The sequence below is a fragment of the Artemia sp. Qi Xiang Cuo genome, chromosome 4 (assembly GCF_049724085.1).
Source record: "Artemia sp. Qi Xiang Cuo chromosome 4, ASM4972408v1, whole genome shotgun sequence".
NCBI classification, from domain to species: Eukaryota; Metazoa; Arthropoda; class Branchiopoda; order Anostraca; family Artemiidae; genus Artemia; species Artemia sp. Qi Xiang Cuo.
Window position 1 is genome coordinate 70277878 of NC_142797.1, and position 17662 is coordinate 70295539.

Consider the following 17662-nt stretch of genomic DNA (forward strand, 5'->3'; position numbering starts at 1 on the left):
ACCAAATAATAGAGATTTTTGTTAGTACGGTCATATGATTTTGGTTCAATGTGGTCGGATGATTATGGTTCTTTCCAAAAACCAAAGAACAGAGATTTTTATTTATGCTATCAGATGATTTTGGTTCTTTCCAAGAACTAGAGAACAGAGATTTTTATTAATGCGGTCAGAAGATTTTGGTTCTTTCCAAAAACCAAAGAACAGAGAATTTTATGAATGCGGTCAGACGATTTTGGATTTTATCCCTATTTGAAGTTTTATTTATCGTCATGGAAAGGCAGTGTGGTTACCGAAATTATCTATGATTCCTTCCAAGAACCAAAAAACAGATATTTTTATGAATACGGTCAGATGATTTTGTATCTTTTCAAGAACCAAAAACAGATATTTTTATTAATGCACTAAGATGATTTTGGTTCTTTCTAAGAATCAAAGAACAGAGATTTTTATTAATAAGGTAAGACGACTTTGGTTCTTTCCAAGAACCAAAGAATACAGATTTTTGTTAGTGCGGTCATATGATTTTGGTTCTTTCCAAGAACCAAAGAACAGAGATTTCTATTAATGTGGTCAGATGATTTTCGTCCTCTCCAAAGACCATGGAACAGATATTTTTATCAATGTGGTCAGATAATTATGGTTGTTTCCAAAAACCAAAGAACAGAAATTTTTATTAATGCGCTCAGATGATTTTGGTTCTTTCCAAGAACTAAAGAACAAAGATTTTTATTAATGCGGTCAGAGGATTTTGGCTCTTTCCAAAAACCAAAGAACAGAGATTTTTATGAATGCGGTCAGATGATTTTGGATTTTATCCCTATTTGAAGTTTTATTTATCGTCATGGAAAGACAGTGTGGTTTCCGAAATTATCTATGATTCTTTCCAAAAACCAAAGAACAGAAATTCTTATGAATGCGGTCAGATGATTTTGGTTCATTCCAAGAACCAAAGAACAGAGATTTTTATTAATGTGGTCAGATGATTTTGGTTTTTTCCAAGAATTGAAGAACAGAGATTTTTATTAATGCGTTAAGACCACTTTGGTTCTTTCCAAGAACCAAAGAACAGAGATTTTATTAATGCGGTCAGATGATTTTGGTTCTTTCCAAGAACCAAACAACAGATATTTTATTAATGCGGTCAGATGATTTTGTTTCTTTCCAAGAACCAAAGAACAGAGATTTTTATTAATGCGGTCAGATTAGTTCGGTCCTCTCCAAGAACCAGCGAACATATATTTTTATTAATGTGGTCAGATGATTATGGTTCTTCCCAAGAACCAAAGAACAGAGATGTTTATTAATGTGGTCAGATAATTTGTGTTCTTTTCAAGAACCAAAGAAAAAGAGATTTTTATTAATGTGGTTAGATGGTTTCGGTCCTCTTAAAAGACCAAAGAACGGATATATTTATTAATGCGGTCAGATGATTTTGGTTCTTTTCAAGAACCGAAGAACAGGGATGTTTATCAATGCAGTCAGAAGATACGTGTTCTTTCCAAGAACCAAAGAAAAAGAGATTTTATTAATAAGGTAAGACGACTTTGGTTCTTTCCAAGAACCATAGAAGAGAGATTTTTATTAGTGCGTTCAGATGATTTCGGTTCTTTCCAAGAACCAAAGAACAGAGATTTCTATTAATACAGTCAAATGATTTTCGTCCTCTCCAAAGACCAAAGAACAGAGATTTTTACTAATATTGTAAAATGATTTTGGTTCTTTCCAAGAACTAAAGAACAGAGATTTTTTAATGCGGTCAGATGATTTTGGTTCTTCAAGACGAAGAATGGGATGTTTTGGTTCTTTCCAAGAACTAAAGAACAAGAGATTTGTTATTAATGCGGTCCAGAATAAGATTTTTAAGGTTCTTTCCAAAGAACTAAAGAACAGAGATTTGTATTAATGCGGTCAGATGATTTTGGTTCTTTCCAAAAACCAAAGAACAGAGATTTTTATTAATGCGGTCAGATGATTTTGGTTCTTTCTAAGAACCAAAGAAAAGAAACTTTTATTAATGTGGTTAGATGATTTTGGTTCTTTCCAAGAACTAAAGAACAGGGATTTTTATCAATGCGGTCAGATGATTTTGAATGAGCTGACCTAATTTTTGAATCATCTCTTCTAAGATTCAAAGAAAAGAGATTTTTAATAATGTGGTCAGATGATTTTAATTCTTTCCAAGACGATAAATAAAAATTCAAATAGGGATAAAATCCTTTTAATAGACAGTGTTCCGCAAACAGTGATAGAAATTCACAAAAATACCAAATATTTCGATCCCATATTCAGTGACCGTCATCAGTAGTAAAACTACTGATGTTTTACTACTGTCAGTTTTACTACTGATGACGGTCATGGCGCATCTGTTCTAAAGGATACTATAAACAACATGACACAATATGATACCAAATGTCACATAATCCACAGAAAACAAACGGATACTATAAACAATTATTTTAGAGCGTCATTTAGCAGAGTTTTTTGGCTATTAGGGATGAGTGCTATTAGGAATGCCATTGGCTATTGGGGATGAATGCTAGTGGATCTTTGTGACTGGGGGCCGGGAGAATGCTTCAAGCCTCAAAAGTGCATTTTTTAGCCCAAAAACTTCTTCTAGCTTTCAAAGAGCGTTGTTTCAGTGGCTTAATTTCGGCAATATCCTGGGGGGAGGGGGGAAAAGTTGGAGCCAATCTTGCCAAGTTAAGTGAAAATGACAGTGAAAATTAAAAATGAGTCATATAGCATCATAAAGGCAAAGGCATACTAAAGAAAACTTATCTGTTTCTGTGGACGCTTGAATTTTCTAATTTTTGAATTATGTAAGCATATCTTAGTTTTGGCAACATTTTTGAATTCGCTAAATTTCAGATTGGGGGCGCAAGTTGGAGTCGTGGGGGCATTTTTCCCTGCTTTATAGCAAATTACGCCCTTGCTTGGCTTGGTTGTGCAATTAAAATTCAATGAGTTTGACTGCAAAAGTATGGTTCACCTTTCCCCTGGTTTTTAAATCGAATTGTTAACGGTCTGAATTTCAAGTGGTAAAATTTCTTCCTCCTGTCACCATTTTGGTAGATCAGGTAAACAGGACATGGTCACTCTCAATCAGTCACTTGTCCATGTTGTGGGCACTGAAGTACAAACCCATATACTTTTAGTTTTCAATATTGTATCACATTGCGAAGGGAATAGACAGTTTTTTCGGGGTATTCACTACCTGCTTTTTGCCCTATTTTGACCCATGGTGTTAGATGGTACAATGTTATGGTTCGGTGTAACTCGGGAGTTCTGACCGCAAATTTTCGGTTTGATATTTCTCAGCAGAGAATACCAAGGAATTTCTGTATTCGGGTGCAGGGGGGTTTTACCTCCAGCTATAATTCCCTCGGTTATACCCACTTACGTACACCTCCGCTCCAGCCCAACCATCTAACGTGTTATTCAGAGATAGTTTCAAGTTATACCAAGTGTGGTATTAGCTTTTGGGGGTAACATTAGTTCCTGGTTATTCCTGCCAGTTTTGCAAATAAAATGGAATGAAAATGTAGAAAAACGGGTATAATATTTCCAATAAAACTGTGGAAAAAACAACATTTTCCCTAGCAATAATAAAAGTCCTAATATGTTGGCTTCACAATCGGAAGCCTTTATCAATGGAAAAAAAAGTTTAAACTAGATTGATCGAAACAAATAAAGGAAAGGAAAAAACAAAACAAAAGCAAAAACGATGAAAAACTTACATCTTGATAACGTCTAATATGAAAATGTTAACCATGCAATTATACCAAAACAAAAATAAGTGGGACAAATTAGGTTGTCTCTATGGTATACCACAGTGAAATAAAGTAGCAGCAGGGATCCTATTGGGGCATTAGTTTGATAATGAAACATCTTGTTATTATCAAACATAGAAACGTTCACCACACAATAGAAGCAAAACTTGACGGTTTTCAAGCATTTCGTGGTAACAAACTGTAAGTAAGGAGCAGTCCGGCTCAATAGTAACCGGAACTCTAAAAACCAGAATTTTGATACCCATAAATTCATCAATAGAATCAGATTTTTATGCTGATTTCAAATATATAAGTTTCATTAAAATTAGTTTTACGCACCAAAAGTTACGCGCCTGAGAAAATGTGCCTTATTTTCGAAAGAAGGGGTAAACACGCCCAAAAAGGCATTGAACTTTAATGAAAATCATATCATCGGATTCAGCGTATCAGAAAACCCAACTGTAGAAGTTTCAAGCTCCTATCTGCAAAAATGTGAAATTTCGTATTTTTTGTCAAACAGTTCGTGGTAACGAACTGTAAGTAAGGAGCGACCCGGCTCCATAGTAAACAAAACTCTAAAAACCAGAATTTCGAAACCCATAGATACATCAATAAAATCAGATTTTTATGCTGATTTCAAATATATAGCTTTCATTAAGCATAGTTTTACCCATCAAAAGTAACGCGCCAGAGAAAAGTTGCCTTATTTTCGAAAAAATGAGGGAAACACCTCTAAAAAGTCATAGAACTTTAATGAAAATCACACCATCGGATTCAGCGTGTAAGAAAACCCTGCTGTGGAAGTTTCAAGCTCCTATCTGCAAAAATGTGGAATTTTGTATATTTTGTCAGAAGAAAGATCACAGATGCGTGTTTATTTGTTTTTTTGTTTGTTTGTTTTTTTTATTTTCACAGGTGTGATCGTATCGATCCAGTAGCCCTAGAATATCGTAAGAGGGCTCATTTGAACGGAAATTAAAAGTTCTAGTGCCCATTTAAGTGACCAAAAAATTAGAGGGTAACTTGGCCCCCTCCGAGGCTCATTTTTTTCCACAATCACCCAATCAAAATTTTGAGATAGCCATTTTGTTCAGAACAGCCGAAAATCTAATGAATATGTCTTTGAGTATGACTTAATCCCCCACAGTTCCCGGGGAAAGGGCTGGAAGTTAAGAACTTTACCCGCTGTTTACATATAGTATTGGTTAATGGGAAGTATAAAGACGTTTCAGGAAGGATTTTTTTCTGATGGGGGGTGTTGGAGGAGGGGGCTACGGGGGAGGATCCTTCCATGGAGGATTTTTCCTTGGGGAAGGGACATTTTTATGAAGGGGGTGCCGGATTTCCAAGCATTATTTAAAAAACGATCAGAAATTAAATAAAAAAGCTAGTTTTTTCAACTGAAAGTAAGGAGCAACATTAAAATTTAAAAGAAACAGAAATTATTACGTATATGAGGGGGTTCGCCCCCTAGTCAAGACCTCGCTCTTTTTGCTAAAGTTTTTTTTAGTAAAGTTTTTTCAAAAAAGCTATCTAATCTAATTAACCGGCCTTTGTGATTCAGGGGTTTGTGATTCAAACAAAATTTGAACTTTAGCGTAAAGAGCAAGGTATCAACTAGGGGGCAAACTCCCTAATATATGTAATAAAACATACGAATATAGAAGTTCGTTACGTAAATTAATTCGTAAATTACGTCAGAACAAAATTTCGAGAAAGCCATTTAGCCAAAAAAGTAAAATTAATATGCAAATTTCGTTCTAATTATTCATGTACGGTGAGCCACAATCAAAGCAGCATTAATTCAAAAACGTTCAGAAATTAAATAAAAAAACTAGTTTTTTTTTACTGAAAGTAAGGAGCGACATTAAAACTTAAAACGAACAGTAATTATTCCGTATATGAAAGGGGCCTGCCCCTCCTTAGTACCTCGCTCTTTACGCTAAAGTTTGAATCTGTCACACAACTATATTCTCTAAAACAATAAAAAACTTTAGCGTAAAGAGCGAGGTATTGAGGAGGGGACAGCCCCTTTCATATACGGAATAATTTCTGTTCGTTTTAAGTTTTAATGTCACTCCTTACTTTCAGTTAAAAAAAAACTTGTTTTTTTTTTTATTTAATAGGCTACAGATGTCAGTCTATAATTATAGCATTTTTAGCTATTATCATTTTGATGGTAATTTCAGCTACTCTCGTATCGTTGGCTTATCCTCTCTCTGCTAACACTATCTTCCGTGTTTTTCAATACCCTCACAGATGCCACCAAATTCCAGATTTCAAATTTTGACAAATCATCAGCTTTTTGCTGTTGAGACAAGCTAACAAAACTACAAAAGCTTCTCACTACAAAATTTTGTCAAATTGCATTGAGTACCATTATTTCTGAAACATACCCTGGATTTAGCTAAGAACATCACAACAAGAAATTCATGTATTTTATTCTTTTTCTGCCCCTACTTTTCTCGGCCTAAAAACCTTTTAGACACATCTTAGCGAAGATTTTTATCAAAATCATGACACCCCTAAACTTTTAGAAAATTTGCTTTTTGCCAGGGAGGTTATTTTCAAACAGTTTATGATAATTAATAGTAATATATTAATAATTAATTGATAATTATGATAATATTATGGTAATTAAATAGTCACCCTTTTCGGAAGCAATTATAAATCACGAAAACTTGAAGTTAGAAAATAATATCACATTAAAATAGTTTTATTTTATGCTGATGACAAAAATCAAGATTTTTAATATACCTATACTCTATACTCTGTTCAATTATTGCGTCGATTGGGTGCTTGAAAATGCACTGTCGTCCTATCCAGGAGTTCAGATCGGACAGAATCTCTCACTGACTGACCTCGATTATGCGGATGATGTTGGCCTCCTGTCAGACCCCGTAGAAGCTCAAAACATGCTTGACAACGTGGTGGCCTGGGCAGACCTGATCGGCTTGAAAGTCAGCACAGAGAAAACGAAATTCATGGCTATTAACCACGACACAGGACCATTCACACTAACTGTCAATCAAGTTCAACTGGAAAAAGTCAACTGTTTTACATACTTAGGCTCCCAAATATGTATTGACGGATCCTCCGACGCTGATATCCAACAGAGAATACAGAAAGCACAGACAGTCTTTGCCTCCCTTCGGAAACCCTTATGGAATCGCCGCGAAGTCAGTGTCCGAACGAAAGTGCGAATCTACATGGCACTAGTCCGCACCGTTCTCCTTTACGGATGTGAAACATGGTCGGTAAAACTACAGCATGAGAATACGCTGAAGGTGTTTGAGCATACCTGTCTGCGAAGAATTCTCAGAATACAGCTGCGTGACCGTATCTCCAGCACGGATCTACGTCGAATGTGCAATATTCAGAGAGATGTTGCGCTCACTATTAAAGAACACCGTTTGAAATGGTTGGGCCATGTTTTACGGAAGCCGCCAGAATACTTGCCTCGCCAAATACTTCTAGTCGAGCCTATTAGCTCCTGGAAGAGACGCCAAGGAGGACAGAGGAAAAACTGGTGGAACCTGGCCAAATCAGACCTTGAACCTATCGGGGGATTCAGAAAGTTCGGACACAGATGGTCAACTCAGCGGCTTACTTTTGCAGAGCAGCTGGCAGAAGATCGCTCAACATGGTCCAAGAAGGTCTCCAAGATCATCGATGCCGGGCGAGGTGGAAACGCCTGATTCCCGCCACAAGTACAAGTAAGTACTATCAACAGCTGTTAGCGTAACAAATTTACGTAATTTTTGAGAGCTTATGAGAAATTCCCAAGAAAGAGGTTTAATGTGAATGAAAACTGCCTCTTCTAGTTTAGTGTGCCTTTAGTAATGTAAATGTAATATTGAAACAAATAAATCGCTCGCTTTTTTTAGTCATTTTTCGTGTACAAAAATTGACTAGCCTACTGTATCCGTTGAATTGTTGCTCCAATTAAATGCTAATCTGTAGCAAGCTGGCAAATTTGGGAATCACAACTTATATATTACGGTCTATTTCTCCAAATTACAGACAATCAAATACCAAATTGATTTGCTTAAAACTGTGTTCTTCAGTTAAAACTACAATTAAAACTAGTACAAACAATTTACTGCAGCATCAAGCCGCCAAAATCTAACACAGCACCTGACGTTTCTCCTCAACCCCAATCGATTCAAAGTCTCACTGTTTATCCCCCCACCTCTGAGGTTATAATTTCACCATATCTTTTCGTATAACTTCCTCCTATTTCATACGAAGAAAACCTGTTTTTCTTATGGCCCCAGATGGAACGCCAAAAACCCAAATCATTGGAAATCCATCATCCTTCATCAGTACCATGTTGGCCTTGCCATATTAACCTGTTTTTTTATTTATTTTTTCATTATAAGGCCAAACAGTGATACCAAGCCCAATATTTTGTACAGATGGTGGTTTTTTATAAAGTCAATCCAACCAGAGCCTAAAACTATCCATAGACAATTTCCTTGGAAAATATTGAATTTATCTAGAGAAAAAATCGAGCACAAATCTTCCCTTGTCTTTCGAAAAGCCCATGTTCCAGATCCATACTTGACCACCATCTTTACCGCAGCCTCAAATATTTTAACCTTATATGCAATTTTTTCAGTCGTGAAAAAGAACTTGCACTCTGGCTATCCTGCTTCTCACATGTTCGGTACATGGACCATCTTAACTAATAATTCTATATGAATAAGTGAAGCTCCCAACTTGATCGATTTCTTTGTTGTCTAAGATCATGGCTTTGCTCTATTTATCCCTAGTTTAGTCAATTCCTAGACAATTGATAAAACTTTAGCAAATAGTTCGCGCGACCCAGCTTTCTTTTCAGAGTTGGAGAGACAATTGTCTTTTCGTGTCATGTAGAATACTTGGATCCCCAGGTTTCATGTCAGATCTTGGCTGCAAATTCATCTCTACCAAATGCTTCTCACAAGCTCAGCGGTCTCACCTAGACAAAAAGCACAGATACTTGGTGCATATGCGTTGCTATCCAAGAAGGATGCCGACTGTTACAAAACTATCACAAATGATCCATTGGTTCTTGGATATTGCAACAAAACAGTGAACCTCTCCATGTCTTCATATTTGTCACACAAACAAAACAGAATGCTCAAGTGCGACTGTAACAGATAATTTTGAGCTAAGACATACTTCAACTACTTGTTTGACCCATCAATGAACGGGTGGTATAACATTGTGAAACAGTTTGGAATTCCCCATCTCTTCCAATGAATCACATACGCTGAGACCGAGCATATCGTTTTGAACGAACTGCAAAAACACAATTTCATTTTATCTTCAGTGCAAATTTTTAGAAATTATATATTTTCTTGCGCAAGTTTTGCCGTTTAGAGCTTCAAGGAAAATCCCCCCCACACAAAAAAAAACATGGAAAACTCTCCTGCGTAAGATACCCCCCCTCCCCCAAAGATCCCACTGAATACCTCCATCCTCGCTGAAAATTACCCCCAGAAAATTTCTTCTTAACCTACTTTCATTTGAAAAAAAAACTTTTTATTTAATTTTTTTGATTTTATATTTAATTTTTAATTTTATTTAATTTTATTTACTTATGTTTGTAATTATTTTAACTGTTTTATTTTAATTTTTTATTATATACTTTTTATTTAATTTTTATGCAATTTATGATCGGTTTTTGAATAATTCCGGAAATCCCTTTCATAAGAATTTTTTCCATGAAATTCCCCCTCCCCATGAGAAGTTTCTCGCACGGAAAATTTCCCATAGACAATCCTTCATCGGAAAGTTCTCCCAGGGAGAATCTCTCTGACGGAAAATCCTATCCTAGGGAGAAACCTCCCATAAAATTCCAGCCCCGCTGAAAATATTCCCCGAAAAATTCCCCCTTAATATCTCCACAAGTGAAATAGAGTCGTAAAAGATAAAGTAAGAAAAATGAAAAGAAATCGTATAAGAATTCTGGTAAATTCTCTCTGAAACTTTTCTCCCTAGGAAAAATTCTTCAATTGGAAAATACCCCTCCTCCCAATAAAGCATTTGTATATATCCCACTAACGAATACTGTATGTAAGCAACGGGCCAATTTCATGACTTAGAGCCTTTCTTCGGGGGCTGTGGGAGGTAATATCATCCCCAAAGGCATAGTTATTTGATCTTTTAACTATGCTGAACAAAATAGTTATCTCAAAATTTTTATCGGGTTGGTTTAGGGTAAAAACGGAGCTTGGGAGGGGGTGAATTGCCCTTCGATCTTTTTGGTCACTTAAAAAGGACTCTAGAACTTTTAATTTGTGTTTGAATGAGCAATCTTCTTGTCGACTAGAACCATTAGTTCGATACGATCATCCCCGGGGGCAAAAATAAATAAATAAACTCGCAACTGTTGTTTTTCTTCTGTCAAAAACACAAAATTCCACATTATTGCACATGGGAGATCGAGACCTTTACAGTAGGATTTTCTGATATGCTGAATCTAATGGTGCGATTTTCATTAAGATTCCTTGATTTTCTTTTTTTGGCAGGGGGGGGGGGTATTTTGCCCTTTTTTGAAAATCATAGAAATTCTCTCAGGCTCGTAGCTTTTGATTGGTAACATTAAACTTAATGAATTTTTGATATTTGCTATCAGCATAAAAATTTATTTATTTTGATGCATCTTCTGATATCAGAATTATATTATTTATAGTGAACTTTTGAGATTTTGCGAGTTCAGGGAGCTAGATTAGGTTTAAAAATTAATGTTAAGAAGACTAAGTCACTGAGGCTAGGAATAAGTGAAGATGAAAAGGTCACGCTGGGTAAAACATTGATCAGGTGGGCAGCTTCACTTACCTTGGTAGTATTATTAGTATAAACGATGGTAGCGGTGAAGATGTTAAAAAAAGAATAGCCAAGGCTCAGGGTGTTTTTTCAAGGTTAAAAAAGTTTGAAACAATAGGAAGATAAGTCTGCAAAGCAAGATTAGAATTTTGGAAGCTACAGTGATGATAGTGGTAAAATATGGCTCTGAAGCATGGGCGCTCCGAAAAGCGGATGAAGATTTGCTAGATGTTTTTCAGAGAAATTGCTTACGGACTGTTTTGGGTACCCGACTGACAGACCGTATTTCAAACAGTAGACTGTATAAAAAGTGTGGTTCAATCTCGCTTTCTAGGGTTATAATGAGAAAAAAATTGAGATGGCTAGGGCACATTCTGCGGATGAAGGACGACAGATTGCCGAAGACTGTCCTTTTTGGCCAACCGAAGCAGGTCGTCCGCGGTTGGGGTGGGAGGATGTTGTAAAGAAATATTTAAAGGAAATTGGAACTTCCTGGGAGGGTGAAAAGAGGGAGGATTTGAATAGACTGAGATGGAGGAGGAGCGTGCCAAGCTGTGTTGGCCTTAGGCAGCTTGGTTCTCCGGTGAGTGGTTAATAGTTGTAGTAGTTGTAGCTATTTATAGTTTTGGTTACTATCGTGCCCAGTAACTCCTTACTTACAATTCTTTACTACGAACTGTTTTAGAGCCCTATCTTTGAATCAATTCTTCGATCGTCACCGAACTATAAATTCTGGAATTTCCAAGACAGTAACTCTTGGAAAGCTATGTTTTGAAATTTGGCCAAATAGGTCACTCAACTTATGACTGATGGTAAAGTAGGATAGTTTATTTTAAGTTAACTTCCTTTATTCTATTTGGGGTGTGGGGCTAAAACGGTAAATTTTATACAATAAAATAGTAACAATCACTTGATGATTTGACTAGGACTAGGATTGGTAAAACTGCCACAAATGAAGCAAATCAAAACGGGCTCTTTGAGCACTTTAAAAGCAAACTAGCTGAGACTTCCAGAAAGAAAAGTTTCCGTTTATGCATTAACAAGAGTGAAACACTACTTATCCTGTAAATAAGTAGTGTTTATAGTGTAGATAAGTCTTGGGGATTCCTGTCCCTTTTCTTTCTTTTTTCAGATAAATGACCTGTTTTCCTTTTAGTAATTTAATATGCTTAGATTTGCCTATAACATAATTTTGTGCTAATTCGGAAATTTTATGTTAACATTCAAATAAAATTAACAAGAGAACATTAACTACCAGCTTAAAATCAAATTTAGCTGAAATTGTGATGAAGATTTATGTGTAAACTTAATACAGAAAAATGAAATGGAAATAATTCAGACAAGTAAACTAATTTCCACATGCAAAATATAGAGGGAAGGTAAAAGGACGCTCTGCATTGATACTTTTTTAGGTATTGCTTAATATATTTATAGTATGATGATTATATTGTTAAATTAAATTTTCTATTGACTACCTTCGCTCTAAATATCTAAATATTAAGATTAGACTAAAATGTATAGATCAAATCTACACATTAAGAAAAGGGTTGCCAAACCACTTAATACCCTACTCTTACATGAAAGTCTAACTTGCACCTGACAGAAAACATATTAGAATGTAAATTTAGAGTCGGTTGGTCTCTTCAATCAGTGGTGTCGTTCCGAGGGGGGGGGGGGGGCAGGGGGCGATTTCCCCCCCAAAAAAATTGGCGAAAAACTATTATATTCTCCCTGCTCCTCGAATCTAAGAATGGAGACCCCTCGTTCCCTTCTCCCCACAAAATGCTGGGGTTACACTCCTGTCTTTAAGTGTGGCATCTGCCTTTTGTCTTTTGAAGCCCATGAGCTGAGATAAATAAATACATCTTATAAGCCTATTCATTCTTAGAATACTATAAGAAAACACATTGAATGCTTTAGGCTATATAAATCAAGGGAAGCTGATGGGGTTATCCCTCTTCCCTTAGATCGCCAACAATTTTTGTTTGTTTTCAGTTTTAACTTCGGTTTTTGTTATGATTTAAAGTACTTGTTTTTTTGTTGTTTTTTTTATTTAGTTACTCTCCAGGGTTAAAAGCCAAAACAAACAGCTTGCAATATAGTTAATATTCATCTTTTTTTAACAGGGTGATTCCGGAGGACCATTGAATAAATTAAGAGATGATGGACGATACAAGACCCTTGGCATAACATCTTTTGGCGCAGCTGATGGCTGTGAGCTTGGCTATCCCGATGGATTTACACGAGTTACATCCTATCTAGACTGGATTCAAGATGTTACAGGAATCAAGACTATGTAATTTTGGGATCATTATTTTCTAACATTTTATGTATTAAATATTATAAATTAAATTTCAGGCAGTATTGAAACCGAATTTCGTTTTTCCAATTCAGCTGAAACTCCATTTTTATTACGATAAGTGTTCGATATCAAGGACAAAAATTTCTTTTAGACGTTCAAGAACTAGTGATGAATAATTTGGCCTGTTTTCAACCTGTCTCAACAAAAATAACGGTTCTTGTGGGTTTTTTCTTTCCTTTTTTTAAACTTGAACTTTCCACATTAAAAATCGTAACATAAGTTAATTAGCTTTTTTTTAGCATTTCTTAGTAAGTGAATATAATAACTTATTATTAATAAGTAGGTAATAAAGAGTCGAACTAACGTTTAAGGAATCAAAGATTACTGCGGGGCAGTTTGCCTCATTCAGATCGCTTTTTAAAAGCTTTTATTATACTTGATCTGTCCCGGTCTTAGGTTTGCATCGTATCCTAGGAAAATGGAATAACATGTAAAAAATTGTTCTGCATTTCACAGAAGCAGCACACATTTGTTCATGTTTTTATTAATAAGGTATAGGCAAAATCTACCGAAAGAAAAAATTACCAATATTAGGTAATGAAAATGCATAGTTATCCTAAAATAACTTTTAAATTTCAAACTTTTTCTCGAAGCCAAAATTTATATCTAGTTTTAATTACATTTTTAGGTAAACATGCAATCAAATCAACTCAGTTTTTTATAAAATATTGGTATTTCTGCACGAGTGAAATGAGGTTACTCAGCCGAAAAACCCATTTTTAATATTAAGCAACATGAAACAGTTACGTTTCTTTTGAACTGTACGGGCACTTTTTCTTTTGTGACAACTCTGTACATGGTGCCCTTTTTCTAAACATTCTGTCAAAACTATAGGAGCTAAAAATTTTACTATATAAAGTTCTTACTATTTAAAGTTTAATGGCAAAGGTGATTCAATGATTAAGTCCTTTGAGAAAAAGCCAGATCGTGGAAATGATTGTGGAGATGATCGAGCAAAAAAATAAATCGCTCTATGAGTAACGTAAATATAATGTATAAATGATGTAAAAGGCAAAACTTTGCGGATACAGTCTCATATGATAGAATGTAGCAATATATATCAAATACATACTAAATAGTGTGACGTGCCTCTTTACTATGCATAACGTGTCTCTTGTGAAAGACCAATTGAGTTAGTCGAAAGTTTTCACCAATAGATTGTTTAAAATGTCAACTGACAAAAGCGTAAGCTGTTTGAACTTGGTAAAATTTACCCTCCGAACTATGGAATTCAAATTTTGTTGAGCATTTATAACGCTGTCTATCAGCTTAAATTAAATAGATAGCGCTATTAGTAACATGATATAGGCTAGTGTATAGAACTTTCTTTTCCGGTAAATTGATAAAAAAAAAAACAGTGGTGTCAATTTGGGGACAGAGGAGATGAAAGGCGTTAGCCCCCTAGTTAGTGCCCCAGTTAATTTTGTAAAGTTCCCTTTTTAGGGTTATTTTCATTGGCAAATGTCCTTTTTGCTATTTTTACTGACAAATTTAAAAAAACGATCTTAACCTTCCCCTAAATTTTGAAAACTACATCCCTCCCTAAATTTTCCTGAATTGATGCTACTGATAGAAACAAAATTTTTGACCTGAACTTGGCGTAATTCTGAATTTTGATTCAGGGTTTTCAAGCAAAGTGGATAACAATTTTTATATCAAATGAATTTACTTTTTGAGTCATTTAAAATATACAAAATTAACAAAGTTTAAAGTTACCGTCGAAATTGTTTTATAACTTCAGGAAAGGGTGGAAACACCCCCTAAAAAGCAAGGCAATCTTGACACAAATTGTACCATCACATCCAGAATAATCATGAGCCTTAAACTAGATAAGGTGAATACTATCCAAAATGTTAACACACTCAAGAGAGCATGTGACCATGATGAAAACTGCACCACCAAATTTGGTACATCAGAAAGAGGCTTCAGTAGAGGCTTCAAGCTCCTTTGTACCGAAATGTGGAATTTTGCATTTTTCTTCGAGAAGGATGCGTGTTTATTTATTTATTTTTTTTCTTGTGTTTTTTTTTTCACGAGCGCTCGTCTCAGACCAACCGTCCTAGAAAATTGGAAGACAGCAAACCAGTTTGCCCCAGCAAATTGGTGTTTTATGCCATTTTATGGCACAAAACTACATCTTTGCCCCAAAGAGGGCTAAGTTGCTATTGCTTGCAGAGTGATGCGTGTTTATTGTTGGTTTTTTTTTTTTTTTTTAACGAACGATCGTCTCAATCAACAGCCCTAAAAAACGGAACACAGCAAATCGGTTTACCAAGGCAAAGTGGTGTTTTCAGAGGTTTTATGACACAAAACTGCAATTTTGCCCCTGAGAGGGCTAAGTTGCAATCGATTTAGCCAGTCAGTTTAAAATTGTAAAAAAATTATGGGTCGAACTTCCTGGTTTCAGAGGCAGAACTAAATAATAATAATAATAATAAACACGCATCTGTGCTCTTTCTTCTGGCCAAAATTGCAAAACTCAAAACTTTTACAGATAGGAGCTTGACAGCATAAGATTAAGGTTCCCTGATATGTTTAATCTGATGATGGGATTTTTATTAAAATTTCCCGACTTTTTGGGGATGCTTCTTCCCCTTTTTCAAAAATCATCCAATTTTATCAGACTCATGGCTTTTGAAGGGTAACATTAAACTTAATGTATTTAATGTATTGGTAATCAGCATAGAAAGTCAATTCTTTGAATGTATCTCTTGTTATCAAAGTTCTGATTTTTAAGGTTTTAGTTTTTATCGGGATGAGTCACTCCTAACTTAAAGTTAATTAAAATTAACTGTTTGATATGGGTTCGTACTTTCGGTTGATTATTATAATCATAGGCAGCACAATATTGCTGCTTAACTAAAGAGCAATGTGGGCACAATATATTATGTGGTTCTCTTTCTTCTTTTCAGTAAGGCACTTTATATAAAAGGAGTTGTCATTGAAACTTCGGAAGGAGTTCTTTCTGTTAAAACTCAAAAGTCTAGTGAACTTTCTAAGAGTTAACAGTGATTTGAGGGAAACCAGCCCCCTTCCTATGCCCATTAATTTCCCAAATATATCGAATCAAAATTTCGGGATAGCCATTTTGTTCCACATGGTTGAAAGTTCCAGAAACTATATATCTAGGGATGTCACATGTACTCTCTATACTTATAGAACTAAGAATTATGGCATGAAGGTGAATGTTTCAGGGAATTTTGAGGGCCGGGAAGTCGAACTGAATCAAAACACATTATGTGTATGTAATTTGTCAAAAAGTATATCAGGAATATATTAGGAACAGCTTGGATTTTGAAGTTGGAACTTACAGGACTTGTTGTAAGGAATGTTGAACTAACCAAAAGTCAAAAATTTGAATGCTACCACTTCTAATTCTACTTTTACTACTGCTAATGCTACTATCACTACTACTTCTACCACTAATAGTGCTATCAATGCTTGCGGTATTAAGATGAAAATTTCAAGGAATGTTGAGACAGAAAAAGACGTATCAGTAATGGCCCAGGAACTGTTTACGGAAAAAATAAAGACCAACACACAATTTTTACCTTGCTGAAAACAAAACAAAAAAATCACCTTAAATATTTTCTCTGTTTTAACCTTAACAAATTCCAAAGTCATTAAGACTTTCAGTAATGAATATTGGTATAAATATACATTTTCAATCCACATTCGTTCGTTTTTTTTTAGTAATCTTGGTTATTATGTTTTTTTCTAATTTTTTCCAATATTATGAGAAATAGAAATACTCAGCTTGGAATAAGGATTGTTTTCAGTAAAGTCTATATTAGAAGGTTATTAACAAGAATGGGGCGACGTCAGCCTTACTCATCTTAGTTTCTGCTCGTTTTTGAGTTTCACTCTGTTGTTTATTATAATAAATAAAAAGGACCAGGCAATCCACCTTTTTGATAGCTTCTTAACTTAAAAGTAAAGTCGAATTGTTTTTCTCATCCAGGTGCTTGTGCAGACCAATAACGTCGTGTTTAATACAACGCTTCCACTTCATAGTCCCATACAAAAACAATTCTAACTTAGCGCGGTTAGAAATATGTATTCTGCCATTCTTTCTCGAAAAGGTGAATAAGATATAGCTTGATAGTGTTTCATTTTGGCTAAAAAAAAATCCTGTTACACTGGTTTATATTATACCGTCTAGACCTAAATGGTTTTCTGATCAATGTAGTGAATTAGTTTTATCTTGCCAATCATTCACGATTTCACGTATTTATACTCCGTAGAGCAAATTTCTTTAGAAAAACATTTCCCAAAAACAGTTTTTCAGAGAAAAATAAAGAGCCGAATTAAAACCTAAAAATAGTAACATTAAATTTATATAATAATTCAAACTTAAAATGAATAGAAATTAATAAGAATAAGCAAATGGAACCCAGAATGAATAGAAATTAAAATGGAAAGGGCACACACAAATAACAGACTCTGCTACGGGTGGATTCCAAGACGAACAAAAGTTAAAATAAACAATCAAGTCAGTCTTGAAACTAACGGAAATTAGCACAAATAAAAAGAGGGGTACTACCCACTCAAGCGCATTAAAGACTAAAGCGTATTTTGTGCTTATAAATACAACTAGATTTGTTTCTTTAGTTTTTGGTCTTAGCGGAGGTTCTCTTGACGCTATCTGTATACCCTGAAGTTTGCAGGCGGATCAGTGAAAAACAAAAATTCCAGTTCTTATAAGTCAATACAA

General features: G+C 35.1%; 1 protein-coding gene across 1 annotated transcript in view; it reads left to right on the forward strand.

Annotated features, from left to right (window-relative positions):
* LOC148953383 (brachyurin-like) overlaps positions 1-17662 on the forward strand; it is a 137709-nt gene that overhangs the window by 113425 nt on the left and 6622 nt on the right. The window contains exon 7 of the mRNA XM_089088514.1: positions 12713-12882. Within this exon, the coding sequence (XP_088944640.1) occupies positions 12713-12882 (170 nt within the window). The remainder of the gene's footprint in view (positions 1-12712; positions 12883-17662) is intronic.